Source organism: Brienomyrus brachyistius, chromosome 8 (genome assembly GCF_023856365.1).
Source record: "Brienomyrus brachyistius isolate T26 chromosome 8, BBRACH_0.4, whole genome shotgun sequence".
Taxonomy (NCBI): domain Eukaryota; kingdom Metazoa; phylum Chordata; class Actinopteri; order Osteoglossiformes; family Mormyridae; genus Brienomyrus; species Brienomyrus brachyistius.
Window position 1 is genome coordinate 3,017,867 of NC_064540.1, and position 17,148 is coordinate 3,035,014.

At 42.8% G+C, this 17,148-nt stretch overlaps 3 protein-coding genes and 1 non-coding gene across 5 annotated transcripts; 2 read left to right on the forward strand and 2 right to left on the reverse strand.

The window, feature by feature from the left end:
• Positions 1 to 251: 251 nt before the first annotated feature.
• On the reverse strand, positions 252 to 1,759 carry LOC125747507 (cytochrome c oxidase assembly protein COX14 homolog). Its single transcript, XM_049022833.1, has 2 exons — positions 1,614 to 1,759; positions 252 to 669 (listed from the first exon to the last, which is right to left on the reverse strand). Exon 2 carries the CDS (start codon positions 657 to 659, stop codon positions 492 to 494), a length of 168 nt encoding a protein of 55 aa, XP_048878790.1. The 5' UTR covers positions 660 to 669; positions 1,614 to 1,759; the 3' UTR covers positions 252 to 491.
• A 2,486-nt stretch (positions 1,760 to 4,245) lies between these two features.
• Positions 4,246 to 4,319, forward strand: trnai-aau (transfer RNA isoleucine (anticodon AAU)). The gene has a single exon. It is a non-coding gene; the product is annotated as a tRNA-Ile (tRNA).
• Positions 4,320 to 4,739: 420 nt separating this feature from the next.
• LOC125747518 (pre-miRNA 5'-monophosphate methyltransferase) lies at positions 4,740 to 5,946 on the forward strand. Its single transcript, XM_049022850.1, has 2 exons — positions 4,740 to 5,035; positions 5,218 to 5,946. Exons 1-2 carry the CDS (start codon positions 4,841 to 4,843, stop codon positions 5,833 to 5,835), a joined length of 813 nt encoding a protein of 270 aa, XP_048878807.1. The 5' UTR covers positions 4,740 to 4,840; the 3' UTR covers positions 5,836 to 5,946.
• A 2,847-nt stretch (positions 5,947 to 8,793) lies between these two features.
• On the reverse strand, positions 8,794 to 14,372 carry si:dkey-222f2.1 (keratin, type II cytoskeletal 8). 2 transcript variants are annotated; one of them, XM_049023112.1, is made up of 9 exons: positions 13,931 to 14,372; positions 12,477 to 12,685; positions 11,703 to 11,763; positions 11,141 to 11,236; positions 10,739 to 10,903; positions 10,347 to 10,472; positions 9,919 to 10,139; positions 9,215 to 9,261; positions 8,794 to 9,073 (listed from the first exon to the last, which is right to left on the reverse strand). In XM_049023112.1, exons 1-9 carry the CDS (start codon positions 14,282 to 14,284, stop codon positions 8,991 to 8,993), a joined length of 1,362 nt encoding a protein of 453 aa, XP_048879069.1. In that variant the 5' UTR covers positions 14,285 to 14,372; the 3' UTR covers positions 8,794 to 8,990. The 2 variants fall into 2 exon arrangements, with proteins under 2 accessions (XP_048879069.1, XP_048879070.1); XM_049023113.1 differs by having other exon boundaries at positions 9,211 to 9,261.
• Between the last annotated feature and the right edge of the window lie 2,776 nt (positions 14,373 to 17,148).

Consider the following 17,148-nt stretch of genomic DNA (forward strand, 5'->3'; position numbering starts at 1 on the left):
GTGATGTCACCTCACTGCATGATAATCAACTGCTAATTTAAGTTTTTTTTTTTTTTAATCCAGTAGACACTAGCACTGCTGGAGGAGGATGATCTTGATTAATACATACCATGTCAATGATATTTTTATCATGAAAATATCAAACTGGACGTGTATGTTGCTGGTCCGCATCTTAAAATAATATTTTTAATGCTGTCACACCACACCCCTGTGTGAGAGCTTTTGTTATGGATTAAACACATTAAAGTAAATTCCACCTTTATAAATCTAATTTTATTTAGGTGCTTATGCTCTCCTGCTATACACTCATTTTGAACATCCATTGAAGTCCATGGTTACTGGTACATCTTCACAAAGATGCTGAGAGCTTCGCTACTGTGCAAATCGCTTCACTCTTTACTGCTCAACATTTGCCCAAGAGAGTTCATGTATCACTCTGCCCTGAGGCAAAGTAAAATTTACACAGATTGTGCAGGTTGACGTTGGCTGTCTCAGTCCGATTCCGTGTGGTTCTCTGCTGCAGAACGGAGCGCCTTTTGTTTCTCCATGTAGCGGTATCCTCGCAGAACACACAGGTAGCCGCCATAGACCGTCAGCAGCATCATGGAGCCCGAGAACACGCGGTACCCCACGTCCGCCAGCCTCTTTGCCGTAACCATGGTGATGCTCCTACCAATGACAAAGGGAATTTTAAACAAGTGGCACAGGACAATCTAACAGGCAGTGTCAATATCACAATATAAGCACCCACTCCTTCCATCTGAGAGTCAATTAGCGAGTCTAACAGCAGAAACCAATAAAACATGTGTGTTCCTACGCGACACGTAATACACGATCATAGGACATTGTTATATCATAAGTGCCTAAACCCCCTTGCGCCAGAATTTTTTCATTACAACCCTCGTTGCTTTCATTTTCAGCCTATTAAGGACCATATGAGCCTGATTAAGGTAGAACTGGAATGAAAACATTCGGCCAGGGAGGGAGTGCCAGGGACAACATTGAGAACCACTGAGTTACATTAAGCTAGACGACTCTGCTGCATTGCAGTGTGATTAGCAGAACAATCATTCCAGTGTTTAGTTACAGATCGGGTGACGGTCTGCAATCATGAGCAATCAATATGGCTCAAACTTATCAGCCCACCAAGGAGACTATATACGTCTCTTCAAAATGTCATTCAATGTACACGGATTCTATTTAAAAATACAATGCAAGTGCTAACTTTATAGGGATTTCTCCAAATAAATTATTTAATTGCTTACGTAATATTAATATTATGGTCATGAATACAGCCAACTGTAACAAACCAGTTAGCCGAAAGGTTCAAAGCTTTATACGTAATTCACAGGAACCTAATTATAGCTATACACGAATAGATAAAAATCGAGACCCTGAAGATGTAATACTACCCGCAAGTGGCAAGAAATCCCGCCAGTGTTAATCACCGCCTATGACCACCAGCTTCTCCCTTAGCAAAGTAGCTACAAATGCCAAGTGGTTAGCAAGTTCTCAAGTCTTGTTTTATTTTTTTAATAGAATTACTGTCTAATCAAAGTGCACGCCACACTAATGACCAATTACAGAGTATTTTTTACAGTATTACACTTTACCTGTATTATCAAAAAAGACGTCAATGATCTTCACAGTCAACGTCAGGGTGAACTCAAACAGAAAACACAGCCCACGGCGGAAATGCGATGTTAAAATACGGGTACTGCGAAGGGACATACTTTACAACACCAAGAGCAAATTCAAAAGCTTATTTCCAATACTTCTTGGGAATTAAAAGAATGAAATGTAATTACTTATTACCAGACCCGTCGCGGGACATTCGAGCTTCCCCTTGGTTCTTACAAAAGCCTCGTTTGGATTCATTCCTGGCTGAAGCTCAGTCCCGCAATTAATCTGAATGAGACTCGAATGACTCTATTAGTTCACGCGTATGAACTTTACTAATGAAAAATGACCAGTCGATGACAATGAGAAAGTGAAACGGACAATCATTCAGCATTGTGGAGCTCGGGAGGATACTTACACTGACATTTTGACAATTTATCTAAATATTTTGACTCTCATGGTTAAAATGATGCTGATTGTACTTTTCATTTTGGTGACACTGAGGAATTCTTTGGTGAAATGATTTGCTTTTAAGACGAGATAATTGTTACAGGCTTTTGCAGCTCAACCACAGTGTTGTGCTATATGCATAAACTGTTTTGAGAAATGCACTTATAATCTTGAAAATGTTAAGTATATCCATCCATTTTGCAAACCGCTTATCCTACTGGGTCGCGGGGGGTCCGGAGCCTAACCCGGAAGCAATGGGCACGAGGCAGGGGCAAACTCCACACACATGTGACCCAGGTGGAAGGTTAAGCATATATTTCATAAAATGTGCCAAAGCAACCGAGAAAAACTGCATTATATAGATGTTATGCAAACACACCCATATGAGTTGAGCAGTTAGTTCAGTTGATTAGAATGTGGTACTAATGGCAAGGTCATGGGTTTGATCCCCCTGCAGGCCAATAAAGCTTCTCTTCCCCTCGGTTTGTACAATTCATTTTCATTATTATTCCGTCCAAAAACATGCTGAAGCTAATTGGACTTGCTAAATTGCCCGTAGGTGTGCATGAGTGAGTGAATGGTGTGTGAGTGTGCCCTGCGATGGACTGGCCCCCCATCCTGGGTTGTTCCCTGCCTCGTGCCCATTGCTTCCGGGATAGGCTCCGGACCCCCTGCGACCCAATAGGATAAGCGGTTTGGAAAATTGATGGATGGATGGATGGATGGATGGATGGATGATGCATACTGAGGTCCTGGAAACGTTCAGGTAAAGGTAAAACATTTTTGTAGATGCATTTATTTTTAACATGACTACAAACTGCCACTGGTCAGTCAGTATGACTTTTTTCAGTGGTTTATTAGTGCTTTCCAGCCTGGAAGTATAAAGAATTTCCTTGCCTTTGTCAGTGGTGGATTAATGCATAGGGTAGGAAAAAATGGAATGGTTACATGTATGTACTCGTTTACATGCTAGAGATAGACAAAGACAAACCTGTAAGATATAAGAAAAACACAAGACTGCTTAAAGGAACATACATTAATATCATACCCAGAAATTTATACTGATACATTTTGATCACTAAGAAGAGATATACAACGTGTAACCTTGAAACAGATTCTACTCTCTCAGGTATCATGTATGACAGAGACGGGGTGTGGGTGCATAGCTTTTGTAATCACCAACACTCTTTGTCCACGCTCTCGTCCGTACTACTCAATGCTGCATTCCAGCTAAGCCCAGACCACTTGAGGGCCCCGAGCTGTATCAGTCTTCGGTATTTATCTTCAAGCGTGCTGTTTGTTTATCCTTCACTAGGACCTTTATCTTCAGACCAGGGCAGGGATACATTGTTCGCCTGCCAGGGGTCCCCAGATCTCCAAATAATATAACTTGAAATGTTAGTCTTTCCCTCATCTTGTTACCCGGATGGTGTTGGCTGGGGATGTGTGTGTGATTCTACAGTATGGTGCTCTGTTGGTGATGCGCAGTGTTGTTTTTGCACCAAACAAACCTTTTGGAATTGTGGCCAAAGAGTTAAACCTTGGTTTCATCGGACCATAACACATTTCCCCACATGCTTTTGGGAGACTTGATGTATTTTTTTTTTTTTTTGCAAAATTCAGCTGGGCCTGGATGTTTTTCTTTGTAAAAGGCTTCCGTCCAATTACAGAGTGTTTTTACAGTATTACACTTTACCTATATTATCAAAAAAGGCGTTAATGATCTTCACAGTCAATGTCTGGATGAGAACGCGAACAAAAAATACAGAAATTAACGATGTCAAAATACGGACACTAGCTCTGCGAAGGGACCTACTTGTTACCAACCGCAATGTTTAAATGGTTCATTACAGTGGTGATTTAGATTTTAGTACGAATCACTGCTTAGTCACAGGTTTATTTCCAATACTTCCTGGGAATTAAAAGAGAGATTTAATTACTTATTACAAGACGCGTCGCAGGGTATGGAGGCTTAGCCCTGGTTCTTACAAAAATCATTGGATTCATTACGGGCTGAAGCTGAAGCCGGCGAATGAATCCGAATGAGACTCGAATGACGTCCTTTGCTCAGGTGTTTTAACATCAATGCTATAAATTTCGGAACCTGCAAACGGATGTCTGCATTGTAACCTCATCTTATTATGTAAATGTTAAATAGACACCGTTACAAATGGTGGCCGGTTAGCTCAGTTGGTTAGAGCGTGGTGCTAATAACGCCAAGGTCGCGGGTTCGATCCCCGTACGGGCCAATAAGGTTTTTCTTTCCCTTGGTTTGTTCAATTCCTTGCGCTTTGAGGTGCTGCATAGGTGCTTTCTTTAAGATAAAGAAAAAGCATTTTTGATGATGCATTTATATTATAATTAGAAGACATAAAAGCATGACTACAAACTGTCAACGGTCACCCAGTAAGACTTTTTTCAGTGTTTTATTAATTAACGCTCTCCACCGCAGAAGTATAAGAGCTTCCTGGCCGTTGTCAGGCCGGATTAATGCATAGGCTACGAGAAAATGGAACGGTTAGTTAAACAGTCAACACCTGAGTGTTTATGCTAATGACAGCGTAGGGCCCCCGGATATTACCGGACATATTAGTTATTTCTTTTATAGTTATAGCAGATATAATTCCTTCGTTTTGGCCGTTTGAACAGCTTGGACTCAAAATGCAAGTACATAGTACCCTTCAACGAATTTTGAACTTCTTTCTAGGGAAATAGGTGTAACTCCTTCCCGAGTGTAATTTTCCACCCGGAAAGTTTTTATCGTCGAACAATGATGGCGTCGGCCGTCCAGCGTGGGAGCGGTGATCCCGGAGCGGCACCTTATGGAAATTTTATAAATTACTACACGTTCAACCCCCCGGAAAATCGTTTAACCCTCATACCACGTACCTTACTACGGGATATAGGATATAGTTCTGAAACTACTGAAAACATAACCGTACTTGATGTTGGGTGTAATTCTGGGGTGAGTTTTTTTTTTCACGTGCATTTTACGCGGCCGATTGCCTTATAATATCTGTCATATGATAATGAGCCTACCATTCATTGTAAACTTACTACTATGCGTGTGTCTGCTAAGTATATGTTTGGTATACTTGTCTTTTTATGTTGTGGATATAATAATTTTATTTCTTGTTGATTGCTCAGGACTTAACCGTGGCGCTGTATCGACATCTTCAGGGACAAGAGTCCAGTGGTCGTACGGCAGAGGGGTGGGTACACCTGCTCGGCTGTGACTTGGACAAAGGGCTCATTTTGCGAGCAGAGCAGTCTAACCCTTTGCCCGATAGCATTTCGTTTATCCATCTTGATGTCACTAATGATCAACACAGTCGGACGCAGCTAGGGAGCTACCTGAGCAAGTTTGGTCGTTCCAGCTTTGACCTGTGCTTATGCTTGGCGGTCACAATGTGGGTGCACCTGAACCACGGCGACGAGGCACTGCTAGAGCTCCTCTCCCGCCTGGCCTCCCTCTGCCATCACCTGCTTCTGGAAACCCAGCCTTGGAAATGTTACCGCTCGGCAGCGCGCCGATTGCGCAAGCTGGGCCGAGGGGATTTCGAGCATTTCAAAACACTTAAGATCCGCGGGGACATGGAGGAACACACCAGGCACCATCTGGAGAGAAATTGCGGCATGAAGCTGGTGCGGTGCTTTGGCAGCACAGCATGGGACCGCACATTGATGCTCTTTACAAGAAACGCAATAGAGACGGGAAAAGAAGAAAATGAACAATATCCAGAGACAACACAAATCACGACTTGATGGTTGATGTAATTGCACTTTTAAACGCCAGATGGCAGCAACGACTCTGTCTGGAAAAGGACAATGGCAGTTGAATTACTTTTATTATTGTTATCAATATTATTATTATTATTATTAATAATAATATATATATATATATTTTTATTATTAACGTTAACTTATTCAAACTTTAGTTCTCCGGTGTATTCACATGTTTTACAGGGATTTGTTATTTTATGTAGTCAGTCTTAATTTAAAGATTGTGATACAATCAGGAATCAAAAATGTATATACATAGGCGTGTTTATAATCATTTGTCCAAATTGGGAAATGTATTTACAATATGAGGAATGTGTAAATTTCACATTTTTTTGGGGTTTTACATTGGGTTTAATACTCAGTAATTAAATCTTTAGTGTGGACAGCTTCTATAAATAAAGTTTAAGAATAACCAGTCAGTAATTGTGTCTGTAATGTTGTCATTGCCCCATACTTGACAGCATATACCAACAAAAATCAGCCTTTTTTAAACCAAAAAAATGATAATAATAGAAATCGTAAAACTTCACAATTTCCCCCAACTGCACTAAGTTACTGGATCTTCTCTCACTTAGACAAGTCTCAAAATAAAGTGCTCTGCAAGCTGAAGATCAGCCGATCGTGGTCCCTAGCCGACTGATCGGTGCACCTCTAGTGGAGTTCAGGGAGGAGTTAATATAGGCAATGAGTGGCAGTGACGAATTATCAGATAGCTGGGCAACTACTGCAGAAATGGCCAGGGAGACTGCTAGAAGGGTGCTAGGTGTGACATCTGGAAGGAGGACAAGGAAACCTGGTAGTGGAATGAGTAAATACAGGAGCTTATAGAGAAGGACACATTAGTGAAGAAATGGGATAGGCAGAGAGATGAAGGAAGTAGACAGGAGTACAAGGAGATGGGGCTTAAGGTGAAAAGAGGGGTGGCAAAGGCAAAAGATAAGGCGTATGGCGTGTTGTATGATTGGCTGGACACTTAGGAGGGAGAAAAAGAAGCTGTACTGATTGGCTAGGCGGAGCATCTGAGCTGGGAAAAGATGTGCAGCAGGTTAGGGTGATGGAAACATACAAGTGAGGAGAGTGTGCTAAGCACGTGGAAGGAGTACTGAGTACTTTCAGGGCTTGGTAAGTGAAAAGAATGAGGAGGAGAGAAGGTTGGATGAAGTGGAGATAGTGAACCGGGAAGTGCAGATTGTTAGCCAGGAGGACGTAAGGGCAGCTAAAATGAGCATGAAGAATGGACTGGGCTAGATGATATACTTGTGGAAGCATGGAGGTGTTTAGGGGAGATGGCAGTGGAGTTTTTAACCAGATTGTTTAGCACAATCCTGGACAGTGAGACAATGCTTGATGAGTGGAGAAGAGGCGTACGGGTACCGATTTTCAAGAATAAGGGTGATGTGCAGAGCAGTAGTGACTACAGAGGGGGGAAGAGGATCAGCCACAGAATGAAGTTATGGGAAAGAGTAGTAGAAGCTAGGTTAAGGAGTGGTGATGATTAGTGAGCAGCAGTATGGTTTCATGTCAGGAAAGAGCACTAAAGATGCAATGTTTGCTCTAAGGGTGTTGATAGAGAAGTATAGAGAATGTCAGAAGGAGCTGCATTGTGTCGTTGTGGACCTAGAGAAATATATGACAGGGTAGCTAGAGAGGAGCTATGGTACTGTATGAGGAAGTTGGGAGTGGCAGAATGGTATGTAAGAGTGGCACAGGATATGTATGAGGGCAGTGTGATAGCAGTGAGATCTGTGGTGGGAGTGTTCATGGTGGAGGTGGGATTACGTCAAGGGTTAGTTCTGAGCCCATTCTTGTTCACTATGGTGATGGACAGGTTGACAGACGAGATCAGTCAGGAGTCCCCATGGACTATGATGTTTGCAGATGACATGGTCATCTGTAGTGGGAGTAGGGAGCAGGTGGAGGAGACCCATGGGGCAAGAGTAATTTGTGACACACGGGAATCAGCAAGAGTGAAAGAGAAGGTTTACAAGATGGTAGTGAGACCAGCTATGTTATATGGGCTGGAGAAAGTGGCACTAATGAAAAGACAAGAGGCAGAGCTGGAAGTGGCAGAGTTAAAGATGTTAAGCTTGCATTGGGAGTGACGAGGATGGACGGGATTAGGAACGAGTATATTAGAGTGAGAGGTCAGGTTGAACAGTTTGGAGACAAAGCCAGAGAGGTGAGATTGCTTGGTTTGGACATGTACAGAAGAGAGATGCTGGGTATGTGGGGAGAAGGATGCAGAGAATAGAGCAGACAGAAAAGAGGAAAACCTAAGAGGAGGTTTATGGATGTGGTGAGAGATGTGGTGAGAGGGGACATGCAGGCGGCTGGTCTCAAAGAGGAAGATGCAGAGGACAGGAAGAAAAGTAATTGTATCCGCAAAGGTAAAATTTGGTACTTTATTTCCCTGACAGTGTGCATATAAAGATGGTGCACCAAGGTGGAGCGTGGTCTGCCAACAGGACGTGTTGAATGATTTGGCACTTCGCCGATCAGCCTTTGTGGGTGGAATTCCTTAAATCAGCTTTGGATCTGATAAGCAGTGCAGATGGGTGGAGTACACCGAGGTGTGGTGCGCTTTGAATTCCAGACACAAAGGCTTTGTGAAAATGCGTAATTTGTTTAGCAGTAGTTTTGGTCTAAAGCAACATGCAAGTAAGGATCAGAGATCCCTGGAGCAAGTGGGGTTACGGGGGGCCTTTTTACTGGGTCCAGCAGCGGCATGTGAACTGAAGACCTTCCTATTATGGATTCTAACCCGCAGAGCTACACTGAATGAAGGGCGTGTTGTTTTGTCATTTCTGTTTTAAACATGAATTGTTTTACATGTATCCTGACACAGAATGAAACACAGTAGAAATCACAGTTCGAATGTTTGAATGTAATATGTGTAAACATTGAAATAAAATAGCCTAAATATCAAGATGAAAATAAGAGTTACATTACGGAAGTGAATTTATTGTAGAGATAGCTTCATTTTTAACACATTTTTATCTGAATCAGTCTGCTGTTTATAGAGTATTGAAATAGAAAGCCAATGCTAGAGAGAAACAGTTTTTCCTTTCGTACCCGGAGTTTACATTTCATAGGTAAAGGTAACAGGATAAGGCACCATTTGCTATATTTCCAGTTTTTCAGTTGAAGCTGAATGTCGTGTTGTCGTGAGTCTCCACCTTCTTGATCAGAAGTTTATGTTGTGGAATTTCCACCTCTTTATCTGGGGGAAAAAGGAAATTAGCCCAGTGCAATGAAACTCAACAGATGCAAATATTCTCTGTTTTCATGCTTTCTTCAAAACAAGTTCTTTTGAAAAGTTTTTTAAGAACATAGAAGGTATTTCATATTAAATTATACTTGCAGGTATGTGTCCCTGGATGGATATCCACAGCGTACTCATGTCCAATTCTGTCCAATTAAAAATGAGATGTTACAATAATATCATTATTCTACATAATTATATTGGGTAACTTTTTACATAAAGTGCACCTTCATAATGCATTCATAGAACATTCAGTGCATCTTCATAATGCATTCATAATGCATTCATAGAACATTCATAAGCAGTATGCAAGTACACTTTAACATCCCAACATCCCTTAACAGCTTTGATATACATCTATAACAAATGTTATATGATTATACAATTATAATGTTTGTTAATATTATAATATAATGTTTGTTATTAATGTATATTACAACTGTTAATGGATATTAGGATGTAAAGGTATACATACATGATGTTTATGAATGTTTTATGAATACTTAATGAATACAGTATGAAAGTGTACTTAAGGTTTTATTAATAAAATATAAATGCATTATGAAGGTGCAGTTAATGTAAAGCGTTACCTTATAATGTATACTATGTTGGTCAAACCTTGATCTGTTATGTATGGTATAAAAAACACAATAATAGATTCTGTCTTTATAACTGTTGTGCAATGAGTGGGAGGGGCATAGCAGTACTCCGGAGTCACGTTTGAGCAGAGAATCTCACATGTGCTGCCTGCGATGAACCGTGGTTTAAATTCCATGGCTTTTATATTCCACCTTCATCCTCACCTGAACTCCTCTCCTTCCAGCAGCTTCTTGTAAGTGGCGATCTCAATGTCCAGGGCCATCTTGCAGTTCATCAGCTCCTGATAGTCTTTCAGCTGGGAAGCCAGAGCCTTCTTCTTCTCGTTCAAGTTCTTCTCCAGGCTCCGGATGTGCTTCCAGGCTTTTTCCAGCTCCTCGGTCCCTTTAGCTTTCGCCTTCGTTATGTCAGAGTCCAGATGACCTTGCTGAAGAGGGAAAAAAAATCTAAGACTTATGAAAGGAGCATGGAGCAGGGTGGATGTTCGGAGACTCCTCAGGTCAGACTGAGTGAGTCTCGACTGCTTTTGTGCCAATTCTGTTCTTCATGTCAGAGATTTCTAATATACTGTAGATTCTTTTTTATACACTGATTTTTGCATGTCTCTTCCTTGACAGAGGGTACGAAGCCTTACCTGTCCCTTGACAGTCTCAATCTCACTTTCTGTACGCGTGATCTTGCGTCTAAGCTCCGCCAGTTCATTCTTTGAGGTAGATAGTTCTTTATCATAGTAGTTTGCGTTCTTTGACATCGCGTGGACCTGGTCATGGCAAAGGATGCTGGTTTTTAAACAGGTGATGAACTTTACTGTGCATTTTCCTTCCCGTAAGAGACGGCCGTCTATGCCTCGTTAGAATGGTAATTCTCCACGGACCTCAGGATCTGACCCACTCTGCGGTTGGGCTTCTAACTCATGCCTTGGCCCAACTTTCAGTTAATTAATGTTCTATGTTGTTTTTCACAGAAAAGTACTTCTGCTCAGATGACCCCGTGAAGGAACAGTGTTTCAGCTTCCCGTCAACTTACCTTAGCCTTGTACCACAATTCTGCCTCCTCACGACTTTTGGTGGCAACATACTCATATTGTGCCTTAACATCAGCTATGATGTCTTCCATGTTGATGTCACGGGAGTTGTCCATCCTCACAGTGACCGAAGTGTCTTTGATGCTGGCTTCAAGCTCAGTCAATTCCTTGTGGACCAGAAAGGAGTAGATTCAATGAGGTCATGTTCTCCATTCGCTATGACAGCAACAAGTATTCGTTAACTCAGTTATAATTCTTTTTTCAGTGTAAAAAATGTGCTGTGACTTAAAAAAGGTTGAAATACACTGGTCTAGTCTATTTGCCGATGACTTGGTCTCCCAATAACCGCACCAGAATTGAATTGGCACTGAGCAAGTCCGGGTATTTGTTCAGAGACATCCTACCTGATCATATATAGTCTTGAGGAAGTATATTTTTTCATTCAGGGCTTCAGCCTCTTCATCCAGTTCTGTCTTCGCCAGCAAAGCGTGGTCGACATCCTGTGTTAAAACTCGGGTCAGGGACCTTCAGCTCCATTATCCCTCCATTATCACCAGCTATGACATCACATTGCCCCGCCCTTAGTGTCTCCTCTGTCGTAGCCATATATGGACATTAAGGTAAACAGGTAGTTCAGCAGCTAGCTAGTTCAAAACGGAGCAGGATGGTCACACAAATTGCATTTGGCAGGGATGCTGCCACACATCCCACAGCAGAAACGATTCAAGCAACAGCTGCTGTCCCATTTTCTTCTGTGTGACATGACACCTTGCTGGCCAGGGTGTGTTATTGGCAGTAGGTACGACATTTTTATTCAGTGAGGGCTTTTGTTCCCCGTGATTCAGCCAAACTCCCTTTTACCGCCCAACCCCAGGCACATTGGTGGGACTTTACTGGGTCCTGGATGGGAAACACGACAGAAGACACCCTAAGTACACGTGACCTGGGAACACGCAAGGTGCTTACCTTCTTCAGGATTACAAATTCATTTTCTAGGGTGGCTTTCTTGTTAATTTCATCTTCAAACCTGGGTCAGGGTTGGAGTAAAATAAATAAATGCACACATTCAGTTTTACGTTAGAGGTAAATATTCCTCAGCACTTAACTATAATATTCAACACAACAGAATTGTGTCCCAGAGTATTTATATTCATTATAATACAAGCACAAAGGTAAATTATTGTATTTGCTTACTTTGGAGAATGAACTTTATACTAAGAAAATAATTTTTCCATTTTCTACTCCCCACACCTCTGCAATTGCCATCAAAAACTTTCAAAAACATAACAGGGAGCCAATTGAGACGTATATTTTCCAAATTCTCTTCCCTATTTGTAAAAATTTAGGTTAAATAAAGGTACAACAGAAGGAAATGTCCCGGCATTTCCGCTTGTTAATCCGCATTCCTCAGCGCTACACTCACTGCAATGCCCACTGCTAGGCTCACTGCTACGCCCACTGCTAGGCTCACTGCTACGCCCACTGCTAGGCTCACTGCTACGCTCACTGCTACGCTAACTGCTAGGCTCACTGCTACGCCCACTGCTAGGCTCACTGCTATGGCCACTGCTAGGCTCAATGCTAGGCTCACTGCTACGCCCACTGCTAGGCTCACTGCTATGCCCACTGCTAGGCTCACTGCTACGCCCACTGCAAGGCTATTTCAGCTGTCGAGCTGCTGTGCATCTGGCCAGCCTTTGCAATGAACCCGTCCATGTCCGCTTGTTCGCGTGACATCACCTTTGCTTGCAGCTCTCCACCTGCACAAACACGTCCTTCAGGCCACCGTCCAGCCTGTTCTTCTCGATGCTGAGGGCGTCCAGCTGATAGTGCAGCCTGGCAATGTAATCCTCGTACATCATTTCCACTTGGGAATCGTCGGAGGACTCCTGTTTAAGGAGGTTCCACTTGGTCTCAAGCAATTTGTTTTGCTGCTCCAGATGACGCACCTACAGTGTATCACAGGGAGCAAACATTTAGACAAAGTGTCGGTTATAAGTTGTCTTTCATTGACTTTTGTTATTCAGTATTTTGACAGAGTGAAATAGCAGTTTGGGAAGGAATATCTTCAGCGGTATTCCATAATTACAACGGCTATTCTCACAGAAGTCACACTCTCATCCCTTGGCTTTTATGGCCAGCACGCATATTCAGTTCTCAGCAGTTTGCTCAAGATAGAATTTATTATGTCTTTACGGTTATGCTGAATCCCTGTGGTCCGTTATACAGCGCGAGAAGGGAGCAGCCGTCATCCCAGCTGTGATCCAGATTCCTTATTATTAATGGATGTTACCTAAGTTGTGCCACTCTAACGTATATGCAGTTGTGCTTGCAATGAAGTGCAGGTGCTTACTTGTCCTGCACCTCGGCTCAATGTGCTGTGCATGAGGTTTCAGTTCCCCAGAGCAGACATGCTCAGTGTGGGAAGGGCTATCCCTGGCCTGCATTTCAGTCCTGAGGCCCATGTATCGTGTTGCCATTGTGTCTGAGGGATACAAACAACGCACAACGTTGTCTGATTTATTCAAGATGAAATGTAACCTATTCTAGGTCTCTCACACACCTGAAAACGTATTTTATTCCAAAATACGGAATGAGGTCTTCAGACTCATACTTGGCTCATTCTAACCAAGGTGATGAGGGATTATGCAGCATATTTCAGCCATGATTACCCTCAGGTAAATTGGGGAAAATGGTCAAAACTGAAAAGAGTAACCAGTAAAGTAACTGTTGAACAGACTGATTGCAACAATTCCCTGCCAAATTCAGCATGATAATGTCTGCTTTCAATTCAGAATTCTGAAATCCAATAAACATGTCTGAAAATGGCAATGCGAAATTTGATTGGATTAGATAAACAATTGATTCCCGGGGGGATTCTTCAACCCAGGGCTGATAATTCCTACTGCTGAAGATCTACCACCATGCAGAGCTAAGATGCAGCTGCCATTTAACACACCTGATACAGCTAAACAGGTCCAACTAACATCTGCATGGTGGTAGATCTTCAGGAGCAGGAATGAGCAGTCCTGTTTTAGCCCAACAAATAAAAACAAAATACATAGAAAGCTTTTAGTTGTGCAGGTTTCTTTATACAGTACATTAAACCTGTACTTTGAGTCATTAGTTAATAACAGTAAGCCTGGTGCACTCTGACATTTTGGTCACGCATTTCCGGGCCAGGCCCAAGGTACCTTATTGATGAATGAGGCGAAGCGATTGTTGAGGGATTTGATCTGCTCCTTCTCCTGATTGCGTACAGCACAGAAAGTGGGGTCGACCTCGAAGTTGAGGGGATCCAGCAGATTCCAGTTGACGTTCACCGAGCTGATATGGGAGCCGGGGTGGAGGCCGCAGGGCATGGAGGTCTGCTTCACGGAGGGGCTCCAGCCGAATCTGGGTCCTACGCCATAGTAAGAGGCACCGCTGAAGCTGGAGCTGCTGAAGCTGCCGGATTTGCCTTTGCTGCTCACTGTGCTGAAGCTGCTGGATTTGCCTTTGCTGCTCACTGTGCTGAAGCTGCTGAATTGCTTGGTCCGCAGACTCATGGTTGCAGGTGGCAGGAGGTTAGCCGAGCGAGACGGAGGCAGAAGAGGATTGTGGATGGAATGGAAGACTGGTCTACAGAATATGCTGGTGGTGTCTCTTATATAGCGGCTTCTGGGTGGAGCGTGACTTAGGTGTTTTTTATCCTCCCTGGAAAGACAGGTCAACATTCCATTTAAAGCTCATATCATAGCCAGAACATCCTTATCAATCATTGCTTAAATTCTTTAACTTTTCCGTGATTCTGTTGTCACACTGTCTCTTCAGTGACCTGAACAGCAGGGCCCAGTACGGGTGTCACCCCATAAGGTAACGCAGCCAGGGTGTAGTACAGCTGGCATTCCTGCACGAGATGCCAGGCCTTATATTATACAGGACACACACCTGGACACGGTTGGCAAGTTATAAACTCCAGTTCACTTAACTACATGTATCTGGACAGTTGAAGAAAACGCATGCAAACCCCACAGAGGTAATTCCTGGAGCTGCGAGGACACAGTGGTAACCACTGACCTGCAGGCCACCTAACATTGCCTGTACTTACACCAGGGCTGTTTCTAGCTATTTACAAGATCAGGGACTAAATCAAGTTTACCCGGGGTTTGTCTTTTTAGTTATTTATTTATTTTTTTTCAAGGAAGACTGGCATCAAGGTTACAATACTTAGGGCTATAACCATGAGTGATCAGACCTAATGATGCCCCTGACTTGCACTAAATTCTTGCTTAATTACTGGGTGTTGCGATGATCTTGCAGCTCCATGGATACTAGTTTGATTGTATGTGGAGTTTGCATGCTCTCCCTGTGGGAGTTTCCACCCCAAGAGCAAATACAGGTACACTGGTTTCCCAGCATAACCCCTAGTGTGTGACTGTGAGTGTGACCCCTATAGTGGGCTGGGGTCTCCCTTGCCTTATGCATTGTATTCCCAAGGTTAGGCTCCAGAAATACAGCAGCTCTGGATTTAATAAGCAGTTATTGAAGATGGATGGATTGATAAAATATGTAACTGAATGTTAGGCATATTTCAATTTGTGTAACCAAATACATTGATGGAGGACTTTAACGTTGTGCATTTTCTCGGGGGCAGCCTGGTGTAGCAGTGCTTAACGCTCCTTCCGCACACCTCTGGGCCCCGGGTTTGAGTCTCTGCCAGGGCTCTGCGTGTGGAACTTGCATGTTCGTCCTGTGTTGTCACTGGGTTTACTCCAGATGATACAGTCCCCCCCGCCCCAGTCAAAATGTGCTGATTTTAATTGGAGTTACAAAATTGTGTGAGTGAGCCCTGCAAATAGGCTGGTGCCCCATCCTGGATTATACTCCACCAGACACCCCCCCCCCCCCCCACAATAGGACAAGCAGCAACAGAAAATGGATGAATAGATGCATTTATGCCACATTTAGGTAGATGGAAAGGCTTTTAAATGTAAAGAAATAAAAATGTGAATTTCTTTTCAGAAGTTAGGGACTGTTTTCATTTCATTTCCAATGTGAAGATATTTACAGTGTAAGATTTTTTAAATGAATGAATGAATTGGCTAAAGTTGTTCCTTATCATCCTCACCACCAGTTATTGTCTGATGGGTAGCAGATGATTTTCATCATTGTCTGTCCAGCCACCGGATAATAAAAATAATAATAGTGATTATGTATATGGAGGAAATTCTTCTAGGATGGGTGGGAACCGCAGTGTTGTGACTTTTTCAGATGATCTTTATCATTGTATGGGCGCACCTTTGTTCGATAGTCTCACAGATTGCTCTGAATTGCTGATAGTTCCAGTCTAGCAGGATGGAATGTATTAAGTGCTGCAAGTGAGGCTTAACCTGGGCTGGTACTGGGTGATGACACGTGATGTGGGAGTTTGGAGAGAAAGCCCTTCTTCAAATTCTCCGCCATCAGATTTCAGTTACAGACACTTTTATTTTTCTCCACCTTTCACTCTGGTGGGTCACTTCCAGAATATTATCCATGTAGCATTTTTTAAATTCCACGATTAATGCATTATCTGAAAGCAAACTGCACCCGAATGCTGACAACAGGAAATTGTCTGCTAAATGAATAGAAAATGGGTGGTTAATACATTTTTGTTAGACTTGTCAAAATAACAAGTAAATTTCCCTTAATTACAGAAAATTAATGTGCCAAAAAAAATCAAGGCAAATGAATCACGCTCTATGATGCTCCTGGGCGATTTACAGCCGTTCTCAGTATCACTGTAAATATGAAAGTTTGTGCAAAAATGTTGCTTGGCCTGGCCAATGGAAATTTTACATTTAAAAAACGTCCAGATGGAACTTGAGATAGGAGCACTGTTCTGTACATGTTGTTCAGTAAGGAATTTTTATACCGTAGGGAGTAGTTAAAGCCTGAAATGCCACCTCAACGCAAAGCACCTAACAGCGACCTCAGAGGTCAGACTGTCAGTCCTCATGCTACTGTGAGCATCCAGTATGTAATACAAGAGATATTTAAGTTAGGGCCGGTGTTAGGTCTATTTTAGGGGGGCTTGAGACTTTGGAGGAACAGTTTGGGGAAGACCCTTTTCTGTCCCAGCATGACTGTGGGTGTTGGGTGAATTTGATGTTTAAGAACTTGACTGGCCTGCACAGAGCACTGACCTCAACCCCATCAAACACCTTTGGGATGAACTGGAACAGAGATTGTGAGCCAGGCCTTCAAGCCCAACATCAGTGCCTGACCTCACAAATGCTCTTCTGGATGAATGGGCAAAAATTCCCTTAGTTACACTCCAAAATCTTGTGGACAGCCTCCCCAGAAGAGTGACAGCTGTTAGAGCTGCAAAGGTGGGATCAGCTCCATATTGACGCCTATGGATTTAGAATGGGATGTCATGGAAGCTCCT